The sequence below is a fragment of the Phyllobates terribilis genome, unplaced genomic scaffold (genome assembly GCF_046119375.1).
Source record: "Phyllobates terribilis strain yellow unplaced genomic scaffold, ASM4611937v1 Scaffold_4__5_contigs__length_816908805, whole genome shotgun sequence".
In the NCBI taxonomy this organism is placed as follows: Eukaryota; Metazoa; Chordata; class Amphibia; order Anura; family Dendrobatidae; genus Phyllobates; species Phyllobates terribilis.
The window spans coordinates 293,198,745-293,225,476 of record NW_027362764.1 but is presented as its reverse complement, the minus strand read 5'-3'; the positions used below and the strand labels follow the sequence as shown (position 1 = coordinate 293,225,476).

Genomic DNA, 26,732 nt, shown 5'->3' with positions numbered 1-26,732 from the left:
TCTTCACTAAGTATCCCGTGGTCCCGAAGCATTTCCTTTGAAAAAATTAAGTGTCCAAACTACAGGTGGTGTAGCTTGCTTAACAGCCGGGATAATCCGCTGACTAGCAGACACTGCTACTAGGCACAAAGTATTTCCTGGGCTAGATGCAGTTAAAAATTTGTAAGTAGATACTCTCGTTGGATGCTGAGAAAGCATTCCATAGAGTCTCCTGGCACGCCATATATGATTCTCTTAAAAAGCTTGGGGTAGGGGTCTAGGGGACCCTTTTATAGCCAAAATCACGGCCCTGTATCACAATACGTCACCTAGGCTGAAGATAAATGGAACTGTAGCACCGAGGGCTCGGTTGCTACAGACGTATTGCACCTCACCCAGAGGTGTGATATCTCACTCTCAGATAAGGATGGAGTGTGGATCAGGACCCGACACCTGCATGCATTACACCACATTGCCGTGGGGCAGGGCGACCAATATGCCCCTGAGATGGGCACGACAGTCCCTGTCCCTGGCTGGAGTGGGGGGAGGGAACACTGAGGAAGGGGAACCCTGCAGTGCAGGAGCAGGGAGGAAGCAGTTCCTGGGTGCATTGAGAAGGGAGTATAAAAGGTGGGCACCATCTTAGTTCAGTGCAGAGAAGTCTGAGCAGAAGTGGCAGGGAGCAGGGGCTCTGCATGAGCTCTGCTCCGGAGGCGGGCCTAGTAACAGAGGCCCAGGCCTCCAAGAGGGAGAAGGAAGGAAGAGGAGCGGAGAAGGCTCCAGGAACGAGGAATGAAGGGATCCCAGGGGTGCGGACGGGCGAGTCGCCACCGCACGCCCGAATCCACCTGCGTGGAGGGGTCAGGCCAAAGGGGGAGACCGGTCCCCGAACTAGTGGAGGCAGGAAACGACCCTCAGCTAGAAACCGGAGGCTCTGACATTTTATGTGGCGCAGCCCCTTGCTCCACCCGCTAGGAAGGCACCACATAGGGTCAGGGAAACTGGCGCCAAGTTTACCAAGAGGAGGCCCGAGGCAGCCGGACAGAAGTGTTGGTAAGAAAGGCCAGACAAAGGACACACAAAGGGGGTCCTGTGAAGCGCTCCAAAGTTATCTGGGAGTTGTCTGAGCCCCTCACCTGGTGAGCACAGTACGACGTGGGCAGCCGTTACCTGCAGACGTGGTCTGGATAATAAGAACTGTGAGTAAAGGCCCTGAACTGCATCACTGACTCCGTGTCGTTACTGCTGCTGCCCTGCACCATCACCCCCATCCTCCGCATACACTGCCCTGAGGCTATACTCCTCCCGTGGGGAGTTATGCTACGCTCTGCTGCACCCACAACACCAGCCTTAGCGGTCTGCCCTGTAGCGGCGGTTCACTCTGACCGCAATCCACGGGTGGCGTAGTCGGACATTTAAACATCAAAACCACATAAATAGTTCCGCCACTGGTTTGACCGCCCTGAGCCACGGAACCGGATCGCCGCCACGAAGACTACAACCACCAGCATCCACCAAAAAGGGTCCGGCTCCGGGTGTCCCAAGGCCCAGGGGGTGCGTCAGAACATTTTCATCACCTTTCACAATCACCAATGGGACAAGGCAGGGATGTCCTCTGTCCCCTCTCTTATACATCCTAGTGACGGAGCACCTGCTCTCATCAATTCGCCATAACCCCAATATTAGGTGGATTGAGGTGGGAGGCACCGAGTACAAGTGCTCTCTATTTGCTGATGATGTCCTAGTATATATCACTCAATCACATATATCCATCCCTGCTGTTATGGCTGAAATAGATCACTTTGTTACATGGTAAAATTTTAAAATCAATGCAGCGAAGTCTGAGGCCCTCGATGTCTCCCTCCCTAAATCCATATAGGATTCCATCCAGTCGAACTTTCCCTTTGCCTGGCCCTCACAGGGTATCAAATACTTAGGAATTCCTATTCATAGAGACCTCTCCCATCTATGTTATCTTAATTTTGGGCCCTTTATTGAACAATTCCATACAGACCACGGTTGGCAAGTTAGAACTGTAAGATTCACTACGTGAACCACTGGTGTTTTGTGGAAAAGCACATGTACACCGCGTTCCAAATTATTATGCAAAAAGTGTTTAGGAGTGATAAGGGAAGAATTTGTTTGTTTGTCAGTTAAACTCATTGATGGTGATGTGTGTCAGGGCTCTTTATATCACTGTAAGCAATTGCAGACACCTGTGCTAATTAGTTTGGCAGGTGTGTCCAATGAAAGGCAAGACTACTTAAGAAGGCTCTCTCACATTATTAAGCAGCCTACATTTTCTGCCAAAATGGGAAAGAAAAAGGATGTGTCGGCTGCTGAGAAGCAACAAATTGTGGAGTGTTTAGGTCAAGGCATGACTACAATCAACATTGTGCGATGATCAGGATGAAGTGTCTTGGCAATCAAGAAGTATGTAGCTGATTCACAGTACACACGTGTGCGTGCTGATAAGGGCAAATTGAGGACTCTTTCCTACAGGCAATTACGTCAGGTTGAAAGAGCAGCGGCAAAAAAGCCTTGTCATAGCAGCAGACAAGTTTTTGAAGCTGCTTGTGCCTCCAACGTCCCCCGAACAACAAGATGCAGGGTCCTTCAGAGGTTTGCAGCTGTGCATACGCCATCCTGTCGACCTCCTCTATCCACTTCACACAAGCAGAAACGGCTCCAGTGGGCCAAACATTACATGAAGACTGATTTCAAAACTGTTTTGTTCACGGATGAGTGCCGTGCAGCGCTCGATGGTCCAGATGAATGGAGTGGAGGATGGCTGGTTGATGGACACCCCACGCAAACACGGCTACAGCGCCAACAAGGAGGAGGTGGAGTAATGTTTTGGGCTGGAATCATGGGGAGAGAGATTGTCGGCCCCTTTAGGATCCCTGAAGGCGCTAAAGATGAACTCCATAATGTATGTGGATTTTCTCAAACAGCACTTCCTGCCATGGTTCAAGAAGAAGAACAGTGTATTTCACAGCAAGATCATTTTTCTGCATGATAATGCACCATCTCATGCTGCACATAAAACATCTGCATCTCTGGCTGATATGGGCATAAAAGGGGACAAACTTATGGTGTGACCCCCATGCTCCCCTGACCTCTACCCCATTCAGAACCTTTGGAGCATCATTAAAAGGAGCGTCTATGATGGCCGGAGGCAGTTCACATCTAAGCAACAGCTCTGGGAGGGTATTCTGTCCTCATGCAAAACAATTGAAGCAGAAACCATCCAAAACCTGACAAATTCAATGGACGAGAGAGTTCAGAAGCTCCTTTCGAACAAGGGGTCCTATGTGAAAATGTAACATCACCTAGAATAAAGTTTTGAGTTGAAAACTGTTTGATTTCAGTTTCTAACAACCTGCTAATGCTTATAATTTCAAAAATGACCATTTTTTTGGTCTTTATTAAAATGAAAAGGTTGATCGAAAAGTTTGGGGGATCTAAGAGTGTGGCAACCCAGTAGTCATGATTACTTCGAATTCTGACAATATGAGGGTCATGCTGCAGGTAGTGCAGCAAGAAGGCACTTATGTGTCTTGCGCATCTCGGAGCCCCAAAATTATTTTCCAGGCTAGATGCAGCTAAAAATTATTTTTAATTTTAAATCTGGTGAAGCTTATTATAGATGGCCTAATAGGATCAGTGCTGCACACTGCTACAAAGCCCAAATTATTTTCCAGTCAAGATACAGATAAACATGATTAGTAATTTGAAAGCTTAAAACGGTTGGTAGGGTGATTTTAACCAATCATCAAGCTTTTACTCTCCCCAGGATGACACAGGGGTAGAAAAGTCGTTTCGGATCCATGATTTGTTCATCTTTATGAACGTGAGTCTGTCTACATTATCAGTGGAGAGCCGCGTGCGCTTATCTGTCAGCACACCACCAGCAGCGCTGAACACACGTTCAGACAGAACGCTGGCTGCGGGGCATGACAAGATCTCCAAGGCGTAAGTGGCTAGCTCCGGCCATTTATCCAGATTGGAAGCCCAAAAAGAGCAAGGGTCCAGTGACACAGTCGTGGCTTCAATGTTTACTTGGAGATACTCCTGTACCATCGTCTCTAGGCGTTGACTATGTGTCAGACTTCTTGTCTCCTGTGGCCTTGCAAAGGATGGGCTAAAAAAGTGGTGAAATGATTCCGCAAAATTGATGTTACCAGCAGATACTGTGGTTCTGTTACGGTTTGAGTGCTGAACACTTGACGGTCCCACGGTTGGCAAGTTGGAACTGTGAGATTCACTACGTGCACCACTGGTATTTTGTGGAAAAGCACATGTAAGATTCTGCAACAGTCTCTGCTGATACTCCTGCATGCGTGCATCCCTTTCTATGGCAGGAATAATTTCTGCAAATTTACTTTTGTACCGGGGATCTAACAGTGTGGCAACCCAGTAGTCAGGATTATTTCTAATTCTCACAATTCGAGGGTCATGTTGCAGGTAGTGCAGCAAGAAGGCACTCATGTGTGTTGCGCATCCAGGAGCACCAAGTCCCTGTTGTGTTGGTGGCGAGGTAACAATCATGCTTCCTTCCTCTGTCCTCTCCCCCCAACCTCACACAACAGAAATGTGATCAAGGTCTCCCTCATCTGATGAGTCTTCCATCAGTTCGTCCTCCACTTCTTCCTGGGCTCCTGCACCTTCCTCACTAGTTTGGCTGCTACCATGCGCCCTGGTAAAATCATCTCCCCCACCCTCACATGCCTGCCGCCCTGGTGCTGCCGACCGTCTGGACCTTGCAGATGTTAGCCCTTCCGCATACAACTCCTCCTCCTCTACTTCCTCCACCTCCTCTGCTGACCTCATCTCTTGGCTGACTGTGGGTTGACAGTAAGTGGGATCTCCGACCTCATCATCATCACCCTGTGCGTTATCACACCCGTCGTCCTCAGAGCCAACCTGTTCCTGCCCTGACAAAAAACTAAAGTTGTCGCTCCAATCAGGTATTTGAGTCTTATCATTGTCTTCCTCATTGTCTCCACCAACAGGAGTTACAGTTTGGGAATGAGGGTCTACATTATGGTCAGAACCTTCTGCGTCTGGTCCTGGATCCGACTCATAAAGATTCTGGGCATCAGTGCAGATCATTTCCTCGTCTGGATTCACAGAAGCGCTGGAGTCGACCTCTGATTCCCAGGCTATAGTATGAGTAAACAGCTCTGCAGACTCAACCATCTGTTCTACCTCATACTCAGACGGGCAGCTGGAGATTTGGGAGCTGTGAGGAAGCAAGTGCGATTTGGGTGATACCTTTGAGGACTGGAGTATTTGTGATGTTGAAGTTGATGTGGAGGAGAGCCCACTTAAAGGAGCACTTGATATCCGTTGAAGCACCTGCTGTTTTTGTGCCTCATCTGGAATTTGTAGCGATTGGCGTGGCCGTAAGAAAGGGATCTTATCACATTGTCCGCTAAAAGAAGTAGACATTTTAGTTTGGCTGGAAGATGGTCTTTCTTCTGCACCTACCCCACGGACACAACCTTTTTTCCCCTTCCCAACACGCCTATTCCCCTTTCCACCAGCAGCAGGCCTTTTTCCACTCATTTTGGTGGTTAACTAATTCACAACTCTGGAGTTGTTTGCACAAAAAAACAATGGATGGTAACCGAGCAGAGCTGAGTGGCCAAACTGTGGTATTAGGCCAAAACTATTGGCTGGGTTAGATGCAGAAAAAAATTATTTTTAATTTGCAACCTGATGGAGGTCAGTATAGATGGACTAATAGACCAAGTCCCACACACCGCTAGAAGCCCAAATATTTTTTCAGAGCTAGATGCAGAAAATTTTTTTATTCAATTTGCAACCTGATGGAGGTCAGTATAGATGGACTAATAGACCAAGTCCCACACACTGCTAGAAGCCCAAATATTTTTTCAGAGCTAGATGCAGAAAAAAATTATTTTTAATTTGCAACCTGATGGAGGTCAGTATAGATGGACTAATAGACCAAGTCCCACACACCGCTAGAAGCCCAAATATTTTTTCAGAGCTAGATGCAGAAAAAAATTATTTTTAATTTGCAACCTGATGGAGGTCAGTATAGATGGACTAATAGACCAAGTCCCACACACCGCTAGAAGCCCAAATATTTTTTCAGAGCTAGATGCAGAAAAAAATTATATTCAATTTGCAACCTGCTGGAGGTCAGTATAGAAGGACTAATAGAACAAGTCCCACACACTGCTAGAAGCCCAAATATTTTTTCAGAGCTAAATGAAGAAAAAAATTATTTTTAATTTGCAACCTGATGGAGGTCAGTATAGATGGACTAATAGACCAAGTCCCACACACTGCTAGAAGCCCAAATATTTTTTCAGAGCTAGATGCAGAAAAAAATTATTTTTAATTTGCAACCTGATGGAGGTCAGTATAGATGGACTAATAGACCAAGTCCCACACACTGCTAGAAGCCCAAATATTTTTTCAGAGCTAGATGCAGAAAAAAAATATTTTTAATTTGCAACCTGATGGAGGTCAGTATAGATGGACTAATAGACCAAGTCCCACACACCGCTAGAAGCCCAAATATTTTTTCAGAGCTAGATGCAGAAAAAAATTATATTCAATTTGCAACCTGCTGGACGTCAGTATAGAAGGACTAATAGAACAAGTCCCACACACTGCTAGAAGCCCAAATATTTTTTCAGAGCTAAATGAAGAAAAAAATTATTTTTAATTTGCAACCTGATGGAGGTCAGTATAGATGGACTAATAGACCAAGTCCCACACACTGCTAGAAGCCCAAATATTTTTTCAGAGCTAGATGCAGAAAAAAATTATTTTTAATTTACAACCTGATGGAGGTCAGTATAGATGGACTAATAGACCAAGTCCCACACACTGCTAGAAGCCCAAATATTTTTTCAGAGCTAGATGCAGAAAAAAATTATTTTTAATTTGCAACCTGATGGAGGTCAGTATAGATGGACTAATAGAACAAGTCCCACACGCTGCTAGAAGCCCAAATATTTTTTCAGAGATAAATGAAGAAAAAAATTATTTTTAATTTGCAACCTGATGGAGGTCAGTATAGATGGACTAATAGACCAAGTCCCACACACTGCTAGAAGCCCAAATATTTTTTCAGAGCTAGATGCAGAAAAAAATTATTTTTAATTTGCAACCTGATGGAGGTCAGTATAGATGGACTAATAGAACAAGTCCCACACGCTGCTAGAAGCCCAAATATTTTTTCAGAGATAAATGAAGAAAAAAATTATTTTTAATTTGCAACCTGATGGAGGTCAGTATAGATGGACTAATAGACCAAGTCCCACACACTGCTAGAAGCCCAAATATTTTTTCAGAGCTAGATGCAGAAAAAAATTATTTTTAATTTGCAACCTGATGGAGGTCAGTATAGATGGACTAATAGACCAAGTCCCACACACCGCTAGAAGCCCAAATATTTTTTCAGAGCTAGATGCAGAAAAAAATTATATTCAATTTGCAACCTGCTGGAGGTCAGTATAGAAGGACTAATAGAACAAGTCCCACACACTGCTAGAAGCCCAAATATTTTTTCAGAGCTAAATGAAGAAAAAAATTATTTTTAATTTGCAACCTGATGGAGGTCAGTATAGATGGACTAATAGACCAAGTCCCACACACTGCTAGAAGCCCAAATATTTTTTCAGAGCTAGATGCAGAAAAAAATTATATTCAGTTTGCAACCTGATGAAGGTCAGTATAGATGGACTAATAGAATGATGCTATGCCCAAAAGATTTTACTTCACTAGGTGCAGTAAAAAAATTGGTATTCTATACACAGGTGGTATATCTTGCAACACAGATAGGCTACTCCACTGACTAACACACTCTGCAATAGGCCAAAAAGGATTAGCTTTGCTAGATTCAGCCAAATGCTGTGAAAAAAACTTGCACAGCACTGGCACAGACCTGCCTGGCAAAAACTGATAGGAACTGATGTAACCTAGTCCTGAAAAGGACTCCAATTACAATTAGTCTTTACTCCCACAATCTATCTATTTAAGAGCACAGACCTGCCTGATAAAAGTCGTAGGAAATGCTGTAACCTAGTCCTTAAAAGGACTGCAATCACAACTATTCCCTACTCCCAAGCTATCTGTATATTTGTGCGAAAATTGGCTTGAAATTAACAAGGTATAGCGCACACAGCAACAGCGGTGCCGTCTAACACGCAGCTGCAGCAGTGAGAAAATGGTGGCGACGGGGAAAATGGCTTGGTCTTATAGGGCAAGGACATGTGACATACACTGCCAATCACACATGCCCTTGCTTGTGTGAAAAAAAGCACTTCGCTCCGTGTGTGCGCTGCTGATAGGCTGACAGATTGCACCTCCCCACTGCAAATGCGGGAAAGAGAAAAAAAAATGGAGATCTTCATTGTTCCTGCAGAGATCCATCCCCTGCCCCTCCCCCCGCCCCGCTGTACACTCAAACTGCGTATTAACATTAATTTTCATCATTACTGAGAAAAAATCCAGTTATGATTTTGGTGCACGAACAGTTATCGAACATAACCTCGAACAGCCGAATTTTTCTCAAATTGTTCGTGTTCGCCGACCGGCTCGAACACCGCCCAAAACAGCTCGAATTTGAGATTGGCGAACAGTTCGAGTAGAACAACGCTCATCTCTAATCCTGACGTAAAAGTTTGTTGCTTGACTGCATGAGTGCTATAAAACTTACATTTATAGAAAAACACACACACCCCTCATAAACATTTCATACAATAGGTGCCTAACTGTTCAACCAAAAGTAAAAAGGCCAGGTGATCTAAAGGCCCACTTAGAACGCTCATTCCCGAATGAACTCGTATAAACAGGACAGCAATCACTAGACAAATGAGCAAAACGTTCGTTAGTCTGGTGTGATGATTTTTAAGCAAGCTTAAAATCAGGAACATTGGCCACATATCTTCATGTGTAAAATGGTGATTTGCTTAGGACAGCGGTGGGGAACCTTTTTTCTGCCAAGGGCTATATGGATATTTATACCATCCTTCGAAGGCCATACAAAATTATCAACTTGAAAATTACCCTGCTATATTACTTCAAACACTTAATTAACTCACCCCTAATGTGATGGCTGGAACTGCCTCTCTTTGATGCGGTTGTTATGTTAGGTGGAATAGATGATGTTGCTACTCGTAACGGCTTTTCCAGGTTTGCGTCGGTCTGGAGCGCATGTGAATCTTTGCAATGATACGTTTTGTAAAGAACTCTCAACAGTAAGTTGTACCAAACACAAATGTATACTACATTGCAAGTCTATTCACAGTGGGAAATTCATCACTACTCACGTTACATTTATAGAACTCAAGTAGTCGGAGGTCTGCAGCATACAGCACATAGGGGACATTGCGACTACTGTACATACAGTACATCACATAGTAGACACCGAGGCTGGAGTGTATACATCACATAGTAGACACAGGGCTGGAGTATATACATCACATAAGGGACACTGAGACTGCTGTATATACATCACATAAGAGATACTGAGACTGTTGTATATACAGTGGGAAAAATAAGTATTTGATACACTGCCGATTTTGCAAGTTTTCCCACCTACAAAGAATGGAGAGGTCTGTAATTTTTATCGTAGTTATACTTCAACTGTAAGAGACAGAATCTAAAAATAAAATTCAGAAAATCACATTGTATGATTTTTAAATAATTAAATTGCATTTTATTGCATAAAATAAGTATTTGATCACCTACCAACCAGCAAGAATTCTGGCTCCCACAGACCTATTAGTTTTTCTTTAAGAAGCCCTCCTACTCAGCACTCATTACCTGAATTGCACCTGTCTGAACTTGTTACCTGTATAAAAGACACCTGTCTACACAATCAATCACACTACAACCTCTCCACCATGGCCAAGACAAAAGTGCTGTCTAAGGACACCAGGGACAAAATTATAGACCTGCAAAAGGCTGGGATGGGCTACAGGACAATAGGCAAGCAGCTTGGTGAGAAGGCAACAACTGTTGGCGCAACTATTAGAAAATGGAAGAAACCCAAGATGACTGACAATCTTCCTTGGTCTGGGGCTCCATGCAAGATTTCGCCTCGTGGGGTAAGGATGATTCTGAGAAAAGTCAAGAATCAGTCTAGAACTACACGGGAGGACCTGGTCATTGACCTGAAGACAGCTGGGACCACAGTCTCAAACATTACTGTTAGTAACACACTACGCCGTCATGGATTAAAATCCTGCATAGCACGCAAGTTCCCCCTGCTCACGCCAGCACATATCCAGGCCCATTTGAAGTTCACGAATGACCACCTGGATAATCCAGAGGAGGCATGGGAGAAGATCATGTGGTCAGATGAGACCAAAACAGAACTTTTTGGTATCAACTCCACTTGCCGCATTTGGAGAAAGAAGAAGAATGAGTGCAACCCCAAGAACACCGCCCCAACCGTGAAGCATGGTGTGGGAAACATCATACTTTGGGGGTGCTTTTGTGCAAAGGGAACAGGACGACTGCACAGTATTGAAGGGAAGATGGATGGGTTAATGTATTGCGAGATTTTGGCCAATAACTTCCTTCCCTCAGTAAGAGCATTGAAAATGGGTCATGGCTGTGTCTTCTAGCATGACTATTGAACCACAAGTGTTCATAAGAACCAGCGTAGGGTATTAAATTCTTTATTTATGAATTGCTGTAAGGCAAATAAACCCTAACTAAAGATTCAATAAAGATTAAAATGTAATCTTTATTGTTTATCATTTTAATAACTGATATGCAATATTAAAACCACAAGTTTGTGTTGGTCCTTCCTTAGGACAATTTTTCAAATACTGACTTTTTGATAATTATAATAGTATCAGTGAATGTGGGACGTCTCGCAGCCAGAGAACTCAATGATGTTATTAGTGAGAAATAACTCCTAATGGACAAATGTCTCACATTTGAGTGAAGTCTTAACTCAGTATTTGATAAATTGTCCTAAGGTAGGACCAACAAAAACTTGTGGTTTTAATATTGCACATCAGTTATTAAAGTGATAAACAATAAAAATTACATTTTAATCGTTATATAATAGTTAGGGCTTATTTGCCTTACGTCAATTCCAGCATGACAATGACCAGAAACACACACCCAGGGCAACTAAGGAGTGGCTTTGTAAGAAGCATTTCAAGGTCCTGGAGTGGCCTAGCCAGTCTCCAGACCTAAACCCAAAAGAAAATCTTTAGAGGGAGCTAAAACTCAATGTTGCCTAGCGACAGCCCCGAAACCTGAAATATCTGGAGATGATCTGTATGGAGGAATGGGCCAAAATCCCTGCTGCAGTGTGTGCAAACTTGGTCAAGAACTACAGTAAACCTCTGACCTCTGTAATTGCAAACAAAGGTTTGTACCAAATATTAAGCTCTGTTTCTCTATTGTAATCAAATACTTATTTCATTCAATAAAATGCAAATTAATTATGTAAAAATCATACAATGTGATTTTCTGGCTTTTATTTTTAGATTCTGTCTCTCACAGGAGAAGTGTACCTATGATAAAAGTTACAGACCTCTGCATTCTTTGTAGGTGGGAAAACTTGCAAAATCGCCAGTGTATCAAATACTTATTTTCCCCTACTGTATATCTCCTAGAAGACACCGGGGATGGAGTATATACATTGCAGGAGAAATGAGGGCTGCGGAATATACAGTGGCTTGCGAAAGTAGTTACCCCCATTGGCATTTTACGTGTTTTGCTACCTCACAACCTAAAATTTCACTGTTTTTTTTGAGGGTAAAGAACATGTCTACAACTGTGGACATTTCGTTTTCTTTTGATTGTGAAGCAAACAACAAATAGGACAAATTAACTGAAAACTTTAGGGTGCATAACTAATCATCCCTACTAAAGTCAGTACTTGCAGAGCCTCCTTTTGCAGCAATTCTAGCTGCAAGTCGCTTTGGATAAGTCTCTATGAGCTTTCCACATTTTGTCACTATGATTTTGCCCATTCCTGAAGGCAAAACTGCTCCAGCTCCTTCAAGTTAGATGGTTTAATCTGGTGAACAGCAATCTTCAAGTCTGATGACAACCTCTCAATTAGATTAAGGTCTGGGCTTTGACTAGGCCACTCCAAAACATTTACACGTTTCCCTTTAAACCACATGAGTATTGCTTTAGCAATATTCTTTGGGTCATTGTATTGTTGGAAGGTGAATCTCCATTCGAGTCTCAAATCACTGACAGACTGAAATAGGTTTTGCTCAAGAATATCCCTGCATTTCGCATCATCCACCTTCCCCTTGATTGGGACCATTTTTCGGTCCCTGTTGCCGAAAACATCCCCACAGTATGATGTTGTCACTACAGTGTTTCACTGTGGGGATGGTGTTCTTGGGGTGATGAACTGTGTTGGTATGGCACCAGACATAGTGTTTACCTTGGTGGCCAAAAAGTTCAATTTTGGTCTCATCTAACCACAGCACCTTCCTCCATACATTTGGGGAGTCTGCCACATGTCTTTTGACAAATTCAAAATGAGGCTAACAATTTGTGTGTGTAAGTAAAGGCTTCTTTCTGCCCACTCTTCCATAAAGGCCTCCTCTATGGAGTGTATGGCTCATTGTGGTTATATGGACAGATACTCTAGTCTCTGCTTGGTAACTCTGCAGTTCTTTTAGGGTTACCTTAGGTCTCTATGCTGCATCTCTGATTAATGCCCTCCTTGCCCCGGCTGAGAGTTTTGGTTGGCCCCCTCTTGGCAGGTTTGTTGTGGTACCATGTTCTTTCTGTTACGGGTCCGGGTGGTGGAACCTCTGTGCTTTGGTGCAAGGAGGGATAAGAGGGGCGTGACTAAGTGCCTACTCGGCCTGACCCAAGTCACACGGGGGCTTAGTTGACTCTGTGAACCAGGGAGGGACCAGGCAGGTGAACCAGGTGCCACTCTGGGACCGACCTTGTGTGAGAGCAGGTGACTCCCACGGGTCAAATGACAGGAGCTGACCGGTACAGCGGATGAGCACGGCAGGCAGGCTGGCAGGTGGTGCAGATAGATAAAAGGCAGGTACGGCTGATAGCCAGACGGGCGCTCTGGGAAGGCAAGCAGGCGAGCACGACAGGTTACTTGGCAGGTGTTCCGGGTAGGCAAGCTGGCGGGCACGACAGGTTACTTAGCAGGTGCTCCGGGTTGGCAAGATGGCGGGCATGGCAGGTAACTGGCAGGTGCTCCGGGTAGACAGGCTGGCGGGCACGGCAGGTAACTGGCAGGTGCTCCAGGTAGGCAGGCTGGCGGGCACGGCAGGTAAGTGGCATACTGGTGGGCAGAACTATTAGACAGACTGGCAGGCTGGACTGTTAGACAGACTGGCGGGCAGGACTGACAGGCAGCGGGACCTGAGGGCTGAAGCAAGTGTTAGCACATGGAACAACAACCTTGCACAGGCACCTCCAATTTGAAAGAGGAGCATTATATAGGAGAATTCTTCCGGCCATTGGCCGGGACTCTTTAGGACGACGTGCGCGGCCCCTTTAAGAGGGAGGGAGCGCGCGCGCGCCCTAAGCACAGTGCCCGGGAAGCTGCGCACGGCGCTCACCACAGCAGCAGGAGAGCAGGAAGAAGCCGGACCAGGACCGCGGCGGTGAGGGGAGCGGCGTCTCTGCCCGTCAGGAGGCAGAGATGCCGATGCTACAGTACCCCCCCTTTATGCCCCCTCTTCTTTAGGCCCGCGAGAAATTTTTTAAGAAGATGAGGGGCATAAATGTTCTCCTTGCGTTCCCAAGACCTCTCCTCTGGGCCAAACCCCTTCCAATCCACAAGAAAGAAAGTCTTTCCTCTTACCCTCTTGGTGGCCAAAATGTTTTCTACCTCAAAGATGTCCTCAGCGGAGACTGGAGCAGGAGTGGTACCTGGATCGTCAGAGAAGGAATTAAGGACAACAGGTTTGAGGAGGGATACATGAAAGGAGTTGGGAATCCGTAAGGTGACCGGGAGTTTCAGCTTGTAAGCCACCGGATTGATTTGGTTCAGAACATCGAAAGGACCGATGAACCGCGGACTCAACTTAAAAGACGGTATCTTGAGACGGATATATTTGGAGGAAAGCCAGACCTTGTCTCCCGGACGGAACTGAGGCGGATCCAGACATCTCTTATCAGCATGTTTCTTCATCCGCTCGGAGGACTGAAGAAGTGCAGATCTAGTGTCTTCCCAAATAGCCGAAAATTCGCTGACAAGAGTCTCCGCGGCAGGATTGTCCACTGAAGAGGAGACAGGAAACGAAATCCGGGGGTATCAACCGTAGACCACAAAGAATGAGAATTTAGTAGAAGACTCACTCTCATGGTTGTTATAGGAGAACTCGGCCCAGGGCAGGAGCTCAACCCAATCGTTATGGTGAGCGTTGACAAAGTGCCGAAGAAAGCTGGTCAGGATCTGGTTGATACGTTCCACTTGACCATTGGACTGAGGATAATAAGCAGAAGAGAAATCCAAAGAGACATCCAGCAGGTTGCACATAGCTCTCCGGAAGCGCAAAGTGAATGGAACTCCGCGATCAGACACAATGTTGAGGGGTAGGCCGTGAAGACGGAAGATGTGATGGATGAAGTACTTAGCCAGCACCGATGCAGACGGAAGACCAGGGATGAAGTGGGCCATTTTAGAAAAACAGTCACCGACCACCCAAATGACAGTACAACCGGCAGAAACAGGGAGATCCGTGATGAAGTCCATTGCAATGTGTTGCCACGGAGCGGAAGGCACGGGAAGAGGAAGGAGACGGCCGGATGGAAGGTGCCTGGGTATCTTGTTATGGGCACATGAGGAACAAGCCGCGACAAAGTCCGCAACATCCTTGCGCAGGGAAGGCCACCAGTAATGTCGGGCGAGAGCAGAAAGGTCTTCCTCTGACCAGTATTGTCTGGCTAGTTTGGATGAATGGCCCCAGAGTAGAACCTTCTTTCAATCTGGAACCGCTACAAAGGTCTTACTGGGTGGAAGATGAGACAGGACAAACAGAGCAACAGTCATTACTTTGGAGGAGTCAATGATATGCAGAGGTTCCTCCTCTTGGTTGGAAGACAGGAATGAGCGGGATAGAGCATCAGCTTTAATGTTCTTGTCCGCCGGGCGGTAATGCAGAGTGAAGCAGAATCGGGCAAAGAATAGAGACCACCCAGCCTGATGCGGATTTAGTCTTTGGGCGTTCTGCAAATAACCGAGGTTTTTGTGGTCAATGTAGATGACCACCGGGTGCTGAGCCCCCTCCAGCAAGGACGAGGAGAAGAGCTTGGAGAAGAAGCCGCAGGTCACCATTCTCCCGGACGAGGATTTCTGGGTGAGCACCGCTCTGGCTCCGGAGGAGGAAGCATCAACCTCCAGGAAGAACTGCTTGTTGCAATCTGGACGGTGCAGCACAGGAGCGGAGGAGAAGACTTGTTTAAGGGAGATGAAGGCCTCCTCCGCTTCTGAAGTCAATTCCCTGCGATTTGCTCCTTTGCGGGTGAGTGCGGAGATGGGAGCAGTCCGGGAGGAGAAATAAGGAATGAAGAGGCAGTAATAGTTTGCGAAGCCAAGGAATCGCAGAATCGCCTTCAACCCCTCCGGTCGGGGCCACTTTAAGACGGCAGACACCTTCTCGGGATCCATCCGCAGACCAGTCTCGGAGATAATATAGCCCAGGAACGGCAGAGAGGTCTGCTCAAAGAGGCATTTCTCGAACTTTGCGTATAGGCGATTCTGCCGGAGCCTTAGCAGAACCTGACGAACATTCCTCCGCTGTGAGGGCAAATCTGGAGAGAAAACCAAGATATCGTCCAGGTACACCACCACGCAAGAATACAGGAGATCACGGAAGATGTCGTTAATCAGCTCCTGGAAGATGGCTGGAGCATTACAGAGACCAAAGGGCATCACGGGGTATTCGTAGTGACCGTCCCGGGTGTTGAATGCCATCTTCCACTCGTCTGCCTGGCGGATCCGGACCAAATTGTACGCCTCACGAAGATCGAGCTTGGTGAAGATCTTCGCACCTGTAAGGCGGTCAAACAGCTCCGAGATGAGAGGCAGGGGGTACTTATTTTTTATGGTAATCTGGTTAAGGCCCCTGTAATCGATATAGGGACGTAGAGAGCCGTCTTTCTTCTTGACGAAGAAGAATCCTGCTCCAGTCGGAGAGGTGGATTTCTGGATAAATCCCCTAGCAAGATTCTCCTCTATGTACTCAGACATGGCACGGGTCTCAGCCAGCGACAAGGGGTAGATTCGCCCGCGAGGAGGTGAAGCACCAGGTATTAGGTCGATGGGGCAATCATACGGCCTATGAGGTGGTAGTGTCTCCGCTTCCTTTTTGTCAAAGATGTCCGAATAGGACCAGTACGGTGCCGGCAGACCAGGTAGATTAGCCGGAGTAGACGGGGGTCGAGAAGGACGAACAGGAATCAGACAGGACTCAGGGCATTCCTGACCCCAACGGAGCACTTCACCAGTTCTCCAACTCAGGATGGGCTCATGTCTTTGTAACCAGGGTAGACCAAGCAAGAGGGGGTGAGAGAGACCAGACAGCACATGAAAGGAGATCTTCTCCGAGTGCAGCATTCCCACCTGGTCTCCGGAAGAAGCCTCCCATCCACGGACACAACCGCCAACGGTTCAACCAGACGTACGGTGGGAATCTGGTACCGCTCCACAACAGCTTGTTGAATGAGATTCCCAGCGGCTCCGGAATCCAGATGGGCAATCTCGAAGAAGCGGGTTTCACCACAGGAAATAGAAACAGACAGAGTCAAGGGCGGAGAGGATTTACTCTTGCCTAGGACGACCTCTCCGAGCGGTCCTAGACACTGGAGTTTCCCGGCCTCATCGGGCAGGAATGGATGAGATGCTCTATACTGCCACAGTAGAAGCAACTCCCCTTGGCTCGGCGCGTCTCCAGGCGAGAGTTGACCATCTTGGTTTGGTCAATTTGCATAGGCTCAGGTGAACATGCTCGGGGGTTGCTGGTTGTGAGGCTGGCCTTTGGAAAGTTGGAGCGAGATGCGGAAATCTTCTCTCCAGGGTAGTCTCCTTAGCACGTTCCAGAAAACGGATGTCAATCTGGGTAGCTAATGACACCAGGTCGTCCAGGGTGGAAGGGATGTCACGACCGGCTAGCTCATCCTTGATTTGTCCGGAAAGACCCTCCCAAAAGGTGGACACCAGGGCCTTGTTGTTCGAGGCAAGTTCAGATGCAAGGGTTCGGAAGCGTATGGCATACTGGCCCACAGTGAGACTCCCTTGGCGGAGACGGAGAAATGAGGAGGCAGTAGAAGATTTTTGTCCAGGTTCATTGAAGACCTTCCAGAAGGCAGCGAGGAAAGCCAGAAGATCGGACACCAGGGGATTCCCTCTTTCCCACAGAGGGTTTAGCCATGCCAATGCCTCCCCAGTGAGGTGAGACATGATGAATGCCACCTTTGCCCGATCGGAGGTGAACTGGTGTGCTAGGTGTTCAAAGTGCAGCGTGCACTGATTTATGAAGCTCCGACATAAGATGGGGTCACCATAAAAACGTGGAGGCGTAGAGAGCCGGGGTCCAATGCCGGGTGCCACAGAGCCACTGGTTTGAGGTGCCGCTCAGCAAGAGACAGACACAGACGGGGTGGACAGCGTGTCCAGGCGGGAGTTGACAGTCCGCAGATAGGACAGGATAGTTTCCTGTTGGGATCTCTGATGTGAGACCTCTTGGTACAGGTCAGAGAGCAAAGGAGCCTGGGAGCCAACGGGTTCCATGGCCTGTGCAAACTGTTACGGGTCCGGGTGGTGGAACCTCTGTGCTTTGGTGCAAGGAGGGACCAGAGGGGCGTGACTAAGTGCCTACTCGGCCTGAGCCAGGTCACATGGTGGCTTAGTCGACTCCGTGAACCAAGGAGGGACCGGGCAGGTGAACTAGGTGCCACTCTGGGACCGACCTTGTGTGAGAGCAGGCGACTCCCACAGGTCAGATGACAGGAGCAGACCGGTACAGCGGATGAGCACGGCAGGAAGGCTGGTGGGTGGTCCAGGTAGATAAACAGGCAGGTACGGCTGATAGCCAGACAGGCGCTCCGGGAAGGCAAGCAGGCGGGCATGACAGGTTACTTGGCAGGTGCTCCGGGTAGGCAAGTTGGCGTGCATGACAGGTTACTTGGCAGGTGCTCCGGGTTGGCAGGCTGGCGGGCACGGCAGGTAACTGGCAGGTGCTCCGGGTAGACAGGCTGGCGGGCATGGCAGGTAACTTGCAGGTGCTCCAGGTAGGCAGGCTGGCGGGCACAGCAGGTAAGTGGCAGACTGGCGGGCAGAACTATTAGACTGGAGGGCTGGACTGTAGACAGACTGGCGGGCTGGACTGTTAGACAGACTGGCGGGCAGGCCTGACAGGCAGCGGGACCTGAGGGCTGAAGCAAGTGTTAGCACACGGAACAACAACCTTTCACAGTCACCTCCATTTTGGAGGCGGTGCCTTATATAGGAGAAGTCCTCCGGCCATTGGCCGGGGACTCTTTAGGACGGCGCGCAACAGCAGCATGAAGACGCCGGACTGGGTGTGAGGGGAACGGCGTCTCTGCCCAGCAGGAGGCAGAGACGCCGATGCTACACTTTCCATTTGATGATAATGATTTTGATGGTGCTCCGGGGAATTATCAGAGATTGCAACAATATTTTATAACCCAACCCTGACTTGTATTTCTGAACAACTTTGTCCCTGACTTGTTTGGAGATCTCCTTGGTCTTCATGGTGTTTTTGTTTATTGGTGCCTCTTGCTTAATGGTGTTATGATCCCATAAATTTAATTTATGCCTATATTTTTCTCACTTCACCAACTTAGGCTATCACACACAAATCAGATTACAAAACTATTTAAACACAGGTTGTAAAGTAACAAAATAAGTAAAAACCAACCGGCGTGAATACTTTCGTGAGCCATGGGGCTGCAGTATAGACATCATGGGAGACATAAGGCTGCGGTATAGAAATCACAGGAGACATGGGGCTGTGTATAATCATCGCAGGAGACATGGGGTTGAGGTATAATCATCACGATATATGGGGCTGCGGTATAATCGTCACAGGAGACATGGGACTGTGGTATAATAAGCACAGGAGACATGGGGTTGCGGTATAATCATCACAGTATATATGGGGCTTCGGTGTAATCATCACAGGAGACATGGGCCTGCCATATAATCATCATAAGAGACATTGGGCTACAGTATAAACATCACAGGAGATGCTGGGTCTGCGGTATAATCATCACAGTAGACACTGGGGCTACAATATAAACAACAGAGGAGAGGTTGGGGCTAAGGCATAATCAACACAATAGACGCTGGGGCTGCGATATAGACATCACAGGAGATGCTGGGGATGTGGTATAGACATCAAAGGAAATGCTGGGGCTGCTGCTGCTCTCTTCTGTGGAGGGAAGCACATTGTGTGCTAACTCCAACCACAAAGTACGTCCTGACACTGGCACTGGCCAGCGTGAGGATGTAATCTTTCATTGCATGTGCCGCAGCGTAGTGAGCACAGAGCAAGAAGAAATTAAAGGGCCAGCAGCCATCAAAATGATGTGGCTGGCAAGAGCACTACAGTTCACAGGAATCTGCCCAGAGGTTGGAGAAAAGGTCACCTTTCACCAAATTTTTCATATTGAACTGGACAAATGATGTAATAGTGGCTGCAGAGTGGAATAAAAGGTTGTTTTTTTTATTTCCCATCTGTGTTTGCGAAGATATTAGCAATTAAACTATTTGGCACCTAATGAGTTAACTTTTATTAAGTCCAAGTGGGTGTTATCAGACAGCAACTCATACAGGGAGATGAAGTGCATGCCCCCAGTGAAAACACCCACTTAGACTTAATATGTAAAGTCCAAGTGAGTGTTAGTTGAACTAAACACGTGTCCAGTTCAACATGTAAAATTTGGTGAAAGGTCCTTTAATGGTAAAAGATGTACAGCTTAAAGGGTTTATCAAGGACATTTTTATTTACTATGGGCCTAAAAACTAACAGGCAGGTAGTTGCATCCTTCCTGCCTGTTGTGCCAGGCGCCAATCTTTGCCAGCACAGAATGGTCACAGACCACGCCAGCCAGCAATTCAGCAGCTTCCGTTGATGTCCCATCGACAGAGCAGCAGCTTCTATTCTGCTCTGCTGACGAGGCGTGACTATCAATGTCACGTCGACAGAGCAGCCCAAAAGAAGAGCTGCTCTGTTGACCTGGAGCAGCTGAATTGATGGCAGGATTGGTCAGTGACCATTCTGTGCCATGTAGAACAGCCTGTTACATATCTGTGAGTTTTTAGACCCACAGTAAAAAAAAGTCCTGGATAAACCCTTTAATTATTACAAAAATATACTTACTTTTTGATATGACATATCAGGAAAAAAGGGTGCAATTATGTACAGTTGAGAATTTTCTTTTTTAAAGGTAAAGATTTTTTTGGAATTTGTCTCAAGACACATTCTATTCACTACAACCAACTCTGTGGGTTGTAGTGAATATTCATGGTCTTTAATAGCGGGCACACATGACCGCCGAGCAGCTGCAGGAGCGGCGCTGCGGGTACAGTGTGCAAGTGTGCACGCTATTAAGGTGAGTGAATGGTCACTGCTCTCCACGTCCATAGTTCCGGTGTGGGGAGCAGTGACTATTTTGGCACAGCATCTCACAGTGTGAGGGCGCATGGCAGTGACATCATGGGTGGCTCACACAGTGAGATCAGTGTCAACAGAAGAGCAGGATGCAGTGCTGGAGCAGAGAGGAGATGAGTATAATTGTTTGTTTTTTGTGTGCAGCGTGATGAGGATGAGGGGGGTGCCTTGCATATGGGGATGGAGGGTGCCATGCATGCCAGGATGAGGGATGAAGAGTGCCATGCATACCAGGAAGAGGGATGAGGGGTGCCATGCATACCAAGATGAAGGGTGCCATGCATACCAGTACGGGGGGGCCAAGCATACAAGGATGTGGGGTGCCATGCATACCAGGATGAGGGGTGCCATGCACACCAGGATGAGGGGTGCCATGCATACCAGGATGAGGGGTGCCATGCATACCAGGATGGGGATCAGGGGGTGCCATGCATAACTGGATGAGGGATTGGGGTGCCATGCATACAAGGATGGGGATGAGGGGTGCCAAGCATATCAGGATGGGGATGAGGGCCACGTATAACAGGAAGGAGGGGGGCATATATATCAGGATGGGGGATATTAACAGAACTGGGGGACATTACCCCTATAACAGTGTCAGCAGCAGACCCCCTCCCCCTTAACAGTGCATCATGACCACATTTTTTGCTTAATTTTTTTTTCTATTTTCCTACTCTAAAATCTAGGTGCGTCTTATAGTTCAAAAAATACGGTACATATATTTTTTCATTTTTTACATTTTAAAAATGACAAAAAGGAAAATGGGCCGATGCAAAAGGTTGGGTACCTTGCATGGTTAGAACCTAGTAGCACACCCTTTTAAAAGTATCACAGCTTGTAAATGCTTTTTATAGCCAGCCAAGAGTCTTTCAATTCTTGTTTGAGGGATTTTCATCCATTCTTCCTTGTAAAATTCTTCCATATCTGTGAGATTCCTGGGTCTTCTTGCATGTAGTGCTATTTTGAGGTTTAGTTACTGATTTTCAATGATTTTTAAATCAAGGGACTGTAGTAGCTATAAAACCTTCAGCTTGCGCCTTTTGAGTTAGTCTATTGTGGATTATGATGTGTGTTTAGGATCGTTATCCATTTGTAGAAGCCATCCTCTTTTCAGCTTCAGCTTTTTTACAGAAGGTGTTATGTTTGCATCAAGAATTTGTTGAAATTTCATTGAATCCATTCTTCCCTCTACCCGTGAAATGTTCCCCGTGCCATTGGCTGCAACACAACCCTAAAGCATGATTGATTCACACCCATGCTTAATGGTTGGTGAGATGTTCTTTTCCAGAAACTCTGTGCCCTTTTTTCTCTACACATACCTTTGATCATTGTGGCCAAAGAGTTCTAATTTACCCTCATCGGTCCACAGGACTTATTTCCAAAAGGCATCCGGCTTGTTTAGATGTTCTTTTGCTTACTTATGATGCTGAATTTTATGGCATGGTCGCAGGAGAGTTTTTTTTCTGATGACTCTTCCATGAACGCCATATTTGTGCAGGCGTCTCTGAACAGTAGAACACTGTACCACAACTCCAGAGTCTGCTAAATCTTTCTGAAGGTCTTTTGCAGTCAAGCGGGGTTCTGATTTTCCTCTCTAGGAAGCCTACAAGCAGCTCTAATAGAAATTTTGCTTGGTCTTCCAGATCTTATCTTGACCTACCCTGTTCATGTTAAATGCCATTTCTTAATTACATTTTGAACTGAGGAAAGGGCAACTTAAAACACTTTGCTATCTCATTATAGCCTTCTCTTGCTTTGTGGGCCTCCACCATTTTAATTTTCAGCGTGCTAGGCAGCTGCTTAGAAGAACCTATGGGTGCTATTTTTTGGCACAAGGTTAGAGGAGGCTGTCATTTTATAAAACTGGGAAATTTGAATCACCTGGCGTCTCCTAATGATGATAGTGAACAAGCCATAACCCTAAAAGGCTAATTAAGGTCTGAAACCTTGGTCAAAATTCTCTGAGCTCACAAATCTCCAAGGGTGCCCAAACTTTTGCATCAGACCATTTTCCTTTTTATAATTTTTAAAATGTAAAAAATTACAATATATTTTTTGTGCATAAAATACAAAGGAAATGTGTCATCTTTAACTTTAGCCCTTTTAGAGATCATTTCATCTTCAACTTGGCTTAACTGTTCACAATAACAGTAATTTTGACCAAGGGTGCCCAAACTTTTACATTCCACTGAAAATCATACCTGCCTGTCTATTGTGATCAATACAAACTAGCATATTAAGCAATACATTTCCATAGTGAAATGTGTTGGTGTAAACCAATAAAACTAGAACTTGTATTATAAATGCAGGATCTTCTTAAATAAGCTTCTTATAGACATCAGACCACAGATAGTTTGGGACTCTTTTGGACATTGATCTAATTTAAACTTAATCTACATTAGTGAGCAAACTTAAAAAGCACCAGCACTGCTACATTATAAAAAAAATTTTGTAAACTATCTAAAATAAACAGTCTGAACATGGAGAAAAGTCCAAAAAAATATCTTAAAATGCATCAAACCTATAGGTCTAAAGATAGGCAACAATCTGCAATCGCATGCAAGATACAGGTTATTTCACTCACTGCATACTCTATAAATTGGGAGCAAAAAACAATGCAGTACATTAGTACAGTCAGTTGTTAGAACATGCTGTCTTCACAACTGTTACTACTTACCAGTATAGCTTTTCCTGTTTTCCAAATCTTCATGCTTTTGATTTGGCATCTGAGAGGTTGGCGGTGGAGGAGCTCTTCTTTTCTTTTTCTGCTGTTCTTTTTGAAGTGCAGCATATAGCTGAAATAGGAGCAACATTGTTTGAGACCTCACTTATAGAGCATTCAGTTTTTCATTGACATTTTTTTTCAAGAAAAATAAAAACAAATTAAATGATTTTAAAGTACCTGTGAATAATTGTATTTCCTTACATTTTAGCACATCCTGTATAATCTATTAGTGTATATAATACATTCCTCTCATCTGTTCTGACAGCTCCTAAGCAATTGCATTTAATATGATATTTTGCATGATTTTTAGCTTGATCAAAGATGTGTTTAGACCTGTGTTTCTTGACCAGGGATTCTTGAAATCCAGATGTTTCGTAAACTCTGACCACGGTTCCTCAAAGCACTGAATAAAGAGCAGTTATTTTTACAGTACAGTTGGTAAACTGAGGTCTATCTGATTAAAGATGCTCGGCAAGAGTCAACACATGTCAATCAGAATATAGTTCTAGCTGAGAATTTAAGAATACAGATCACAGCCTGTATTAAAAATAAAAATAGACCTCTATTAATTTTTACACTTGCCACTGGGGCTTTTTAAGACTCTAACTAACAGTCTTAACTATTGTTTCAGGAAATAACACATGTACATAGCCAGAATGGTTGGATTCCGACCCTATCTTTTGTGTTGAAGTGTCTAATGAGCCTATGCAATATTCTTTGTAAAGGCAGGTGTGAATGTGAAGCAGGGTCAGGTGTGATATTGTCTATTGCAGTGTTTCCCAAACTCCAGTCCTCAAGGACCCCACAGGTCATGTTTTCAGGATTTCCATAGTATTGCACAGGTGAGAGAATTCCTGATGCCTTGATGGTACTTCCATCACCTGTGCAATACTAAGGAAATCCTGAAAACATGACATGTGGGGTCCGTGAGGGCTGGTGTTTGGGAAACACTGGTCTATTGTGAATGGTGGATGCTGTATTATAAGCTTGGTATAGAGGTGTAACCGGTCATTGTAACCCTGTATCTGATAATTCTGAGCCTTACTGAAAACTCTTCCTAAAAAGGCCGTCTAACAAAAGAGTCTAAAAAATCCCTAGTGGCCAGTCTTAAAATTGCAAGATTACGAACTATATTTTTTTTAAAAAAACATCATGATATAAAAAACAGTCATTTTTTTAAATGCATGTAACAAAAAAAAACTAATTTAAACAATAGGTCATTTTCTGATTATAACTTCCCTTTAAAGGAAACAGAAGAAAACAATGAATGTTAATTAGATAAGCAGGTATCACGCCAGGTAGGTGTGGGAAAGACTTAGTGCAACACAAAGGGAAAGGGAGCCCAGGCTCTAGGGAAAGGGGGGAGGGCAGACAGCCTAGTCTGGTCTGGTGTCACCCTGTCTAAACTACCGTGCCTATATTGGCTCTTCACCAATCGCCGCACGCGTGCCTCCCCCTGACTTTTCCTGGCATATGGCTAAGGCTAGGGATGGGAGGAGATGAGCACTAGTCGATCTCCACTAAACTCTATAGACAAGGGTAGACAAACAGGGGGAGATTGCTTAGCTTTAGACGACTCCAGACAAATGCGAACACAGCCTCAAGCTCCAGAGAGGACGAAGTACTACTCTTGCTAAAGCCTCACAATTAGTAATCAATATCGCCGGCACCTCCCTCTTAGCTCCCACGCCAGGGAGCTAATTAGCCAGAGGGAGGTAGCCGCTGGGTCCTAGAGACAGCCAGCCTCTAAGTGTTAGAACCCTCCTGTTTGTTTTTGTTTCTATTTTGTGTTTTGCAGTCACGTGACCATCTTCCTATATATTCCAGCTCCACCCTTCTGGCTTTGCTGGACTTCAGTGTTGTTTTGACTGTCTCTCTAGCCAGGTGCTTTTGTGCCTATCTATCTCTAGTTTGCTTGGTACTCTGGGACCTCTAGTACTTTTGTCAGTTTATCTTTTGCTCTGCAACAACTTCTGTTAGGTGTCCCATTTTTGTCCCAGTCCTTAGTTCTTTTACGGACCCCTCCCTTCTCTATAGGTCTCCGTTCAGACTAGTTGAGGACGAAGGCGGGTCTGTTCACAAGCTACAGGTTGCCCGCTACAACGTAGGGACTCAGCTTAGTCTTACTGTAGGGACAGCTCTCCCCATCTTTCCCTAGTTTATGTTGCAGATCATAACAGTAAGTCCAGCCCAAACAAAAACTTTATGGAAAGAAATCCGGGGATCAGTATGGTTTCTGTTCAAGATTTGGCTCAACGCCTGCAGGGATTGTTTCTGGAGGTGTCTGAGCTCCGGCAACACGTGAGTAGCTGTTCTGGAGAGCATTTTGTCGAACCCAAGGTAGGACTCCCTGATATTTTTTATGGTAAACAACAAGATTTTTTTTCCTTTAAAAATGCTTGTTTATTATATTTTCGTTTGAGACCAAGGTCCTCTGGGAATGAATCACAGCGCATTGGGTTTATCATGTTACTTTTGCGCAAGGAACCACAGGGGTGGGCCTTTTCTCTCCAACCTAATGATCCGTGTTTTAGGTCAGTGAAGGATTTTTTTCTGCTATGGGGCTATTGTATGACGATCCTGATCGAGTCTCATCTGCTGAGACAGAACTGAGGCGTTTGAATCAGGGGTCAGGTGATGTTGAAAATTAATGTACACACTTCAGAAGGTGGTCCTCAGAAGTGAAATGGAATGATTCGGCGTTAAATTGTTTTTTTCTTGCTGGTCTAAGTGAAAGGGTTAAGGATCTGCTGATTGCATTTCCTGCACCTGAGACCTTGCAGGAAGCCATGCAATTAGCTATACGTGTGGACAGGAGACTGCGTGCCAGGGTTAATGATGAAAAAATTCCTGCAATGGCAGCTCCTAGTCCCCAGAGGGTCTGCTCGGACGGCGGAGAACCGATGGAGGTTGGGGCGATGTCACTCCGCTCTCAGGAAAGAGACCGCAGGTTTTCCAAGGGATTGTGTTTTTATTGCGGTAAAACTGACCATTTGATTAAGAACTGTGAGCTTCGTTTAAGTAAAGAAAAAAAAAGGTCAGTTACGCCCGTATTGCTTGTTTGAGCTCTAAGGGAGAATTTCTTTCAGGAAGTACCTCATTGCACGAAGATTTGATTGAATTTCAGGTATTTGTGGATTGTGGTTCAACACATAATGTGATTGATAAGGGGTTTTTGGAAAAACTTAAATTGGAATCCAAACCTTTGTCATCACCTATTTCTGTGATTGCAATTGATAACACTCCTTTGAAATGTATTACTCACAAGGTTGCTGCATTTCCCCTCACTATCAATGGCATTCACCAAGAAAATTTTGATTTGGTGGTATTAAATAATTTACCCTCTCCAGTCGTTTTAGGTTTGCCTTGGTTAAAATTGCACA

The 26,732-nt window shown here is 45.5% G+C and overlaps 1 protein-coding gene across 3 annotated transcripts in view; it reads right to left on the bottom strand.

Moving 5' to 3' along the window:
• COBL (cordon-bleu WH2 repeat protein) overlaps nucleotides 1-26,732 on the bottom strand; it is a 694,630-nt gene that overhangs the window by 173,236 nt on the left and 494,662 nt on the right. For all 3 annotated transcript variants that reach the window (XM_073678323.1, XM_073678322.1, XM_073678324.1), the window contains one exon: nucleotides 23,302-23,419. In XM_073678323.1, the coding sequence (XP_073534424.1) occupies nucleotides 23,302-23,419 (118 nt within the window). The remainder of the gene's footprint in view (nucleotides 1-23,301; nucleotides 23,420-26,732) is intronic.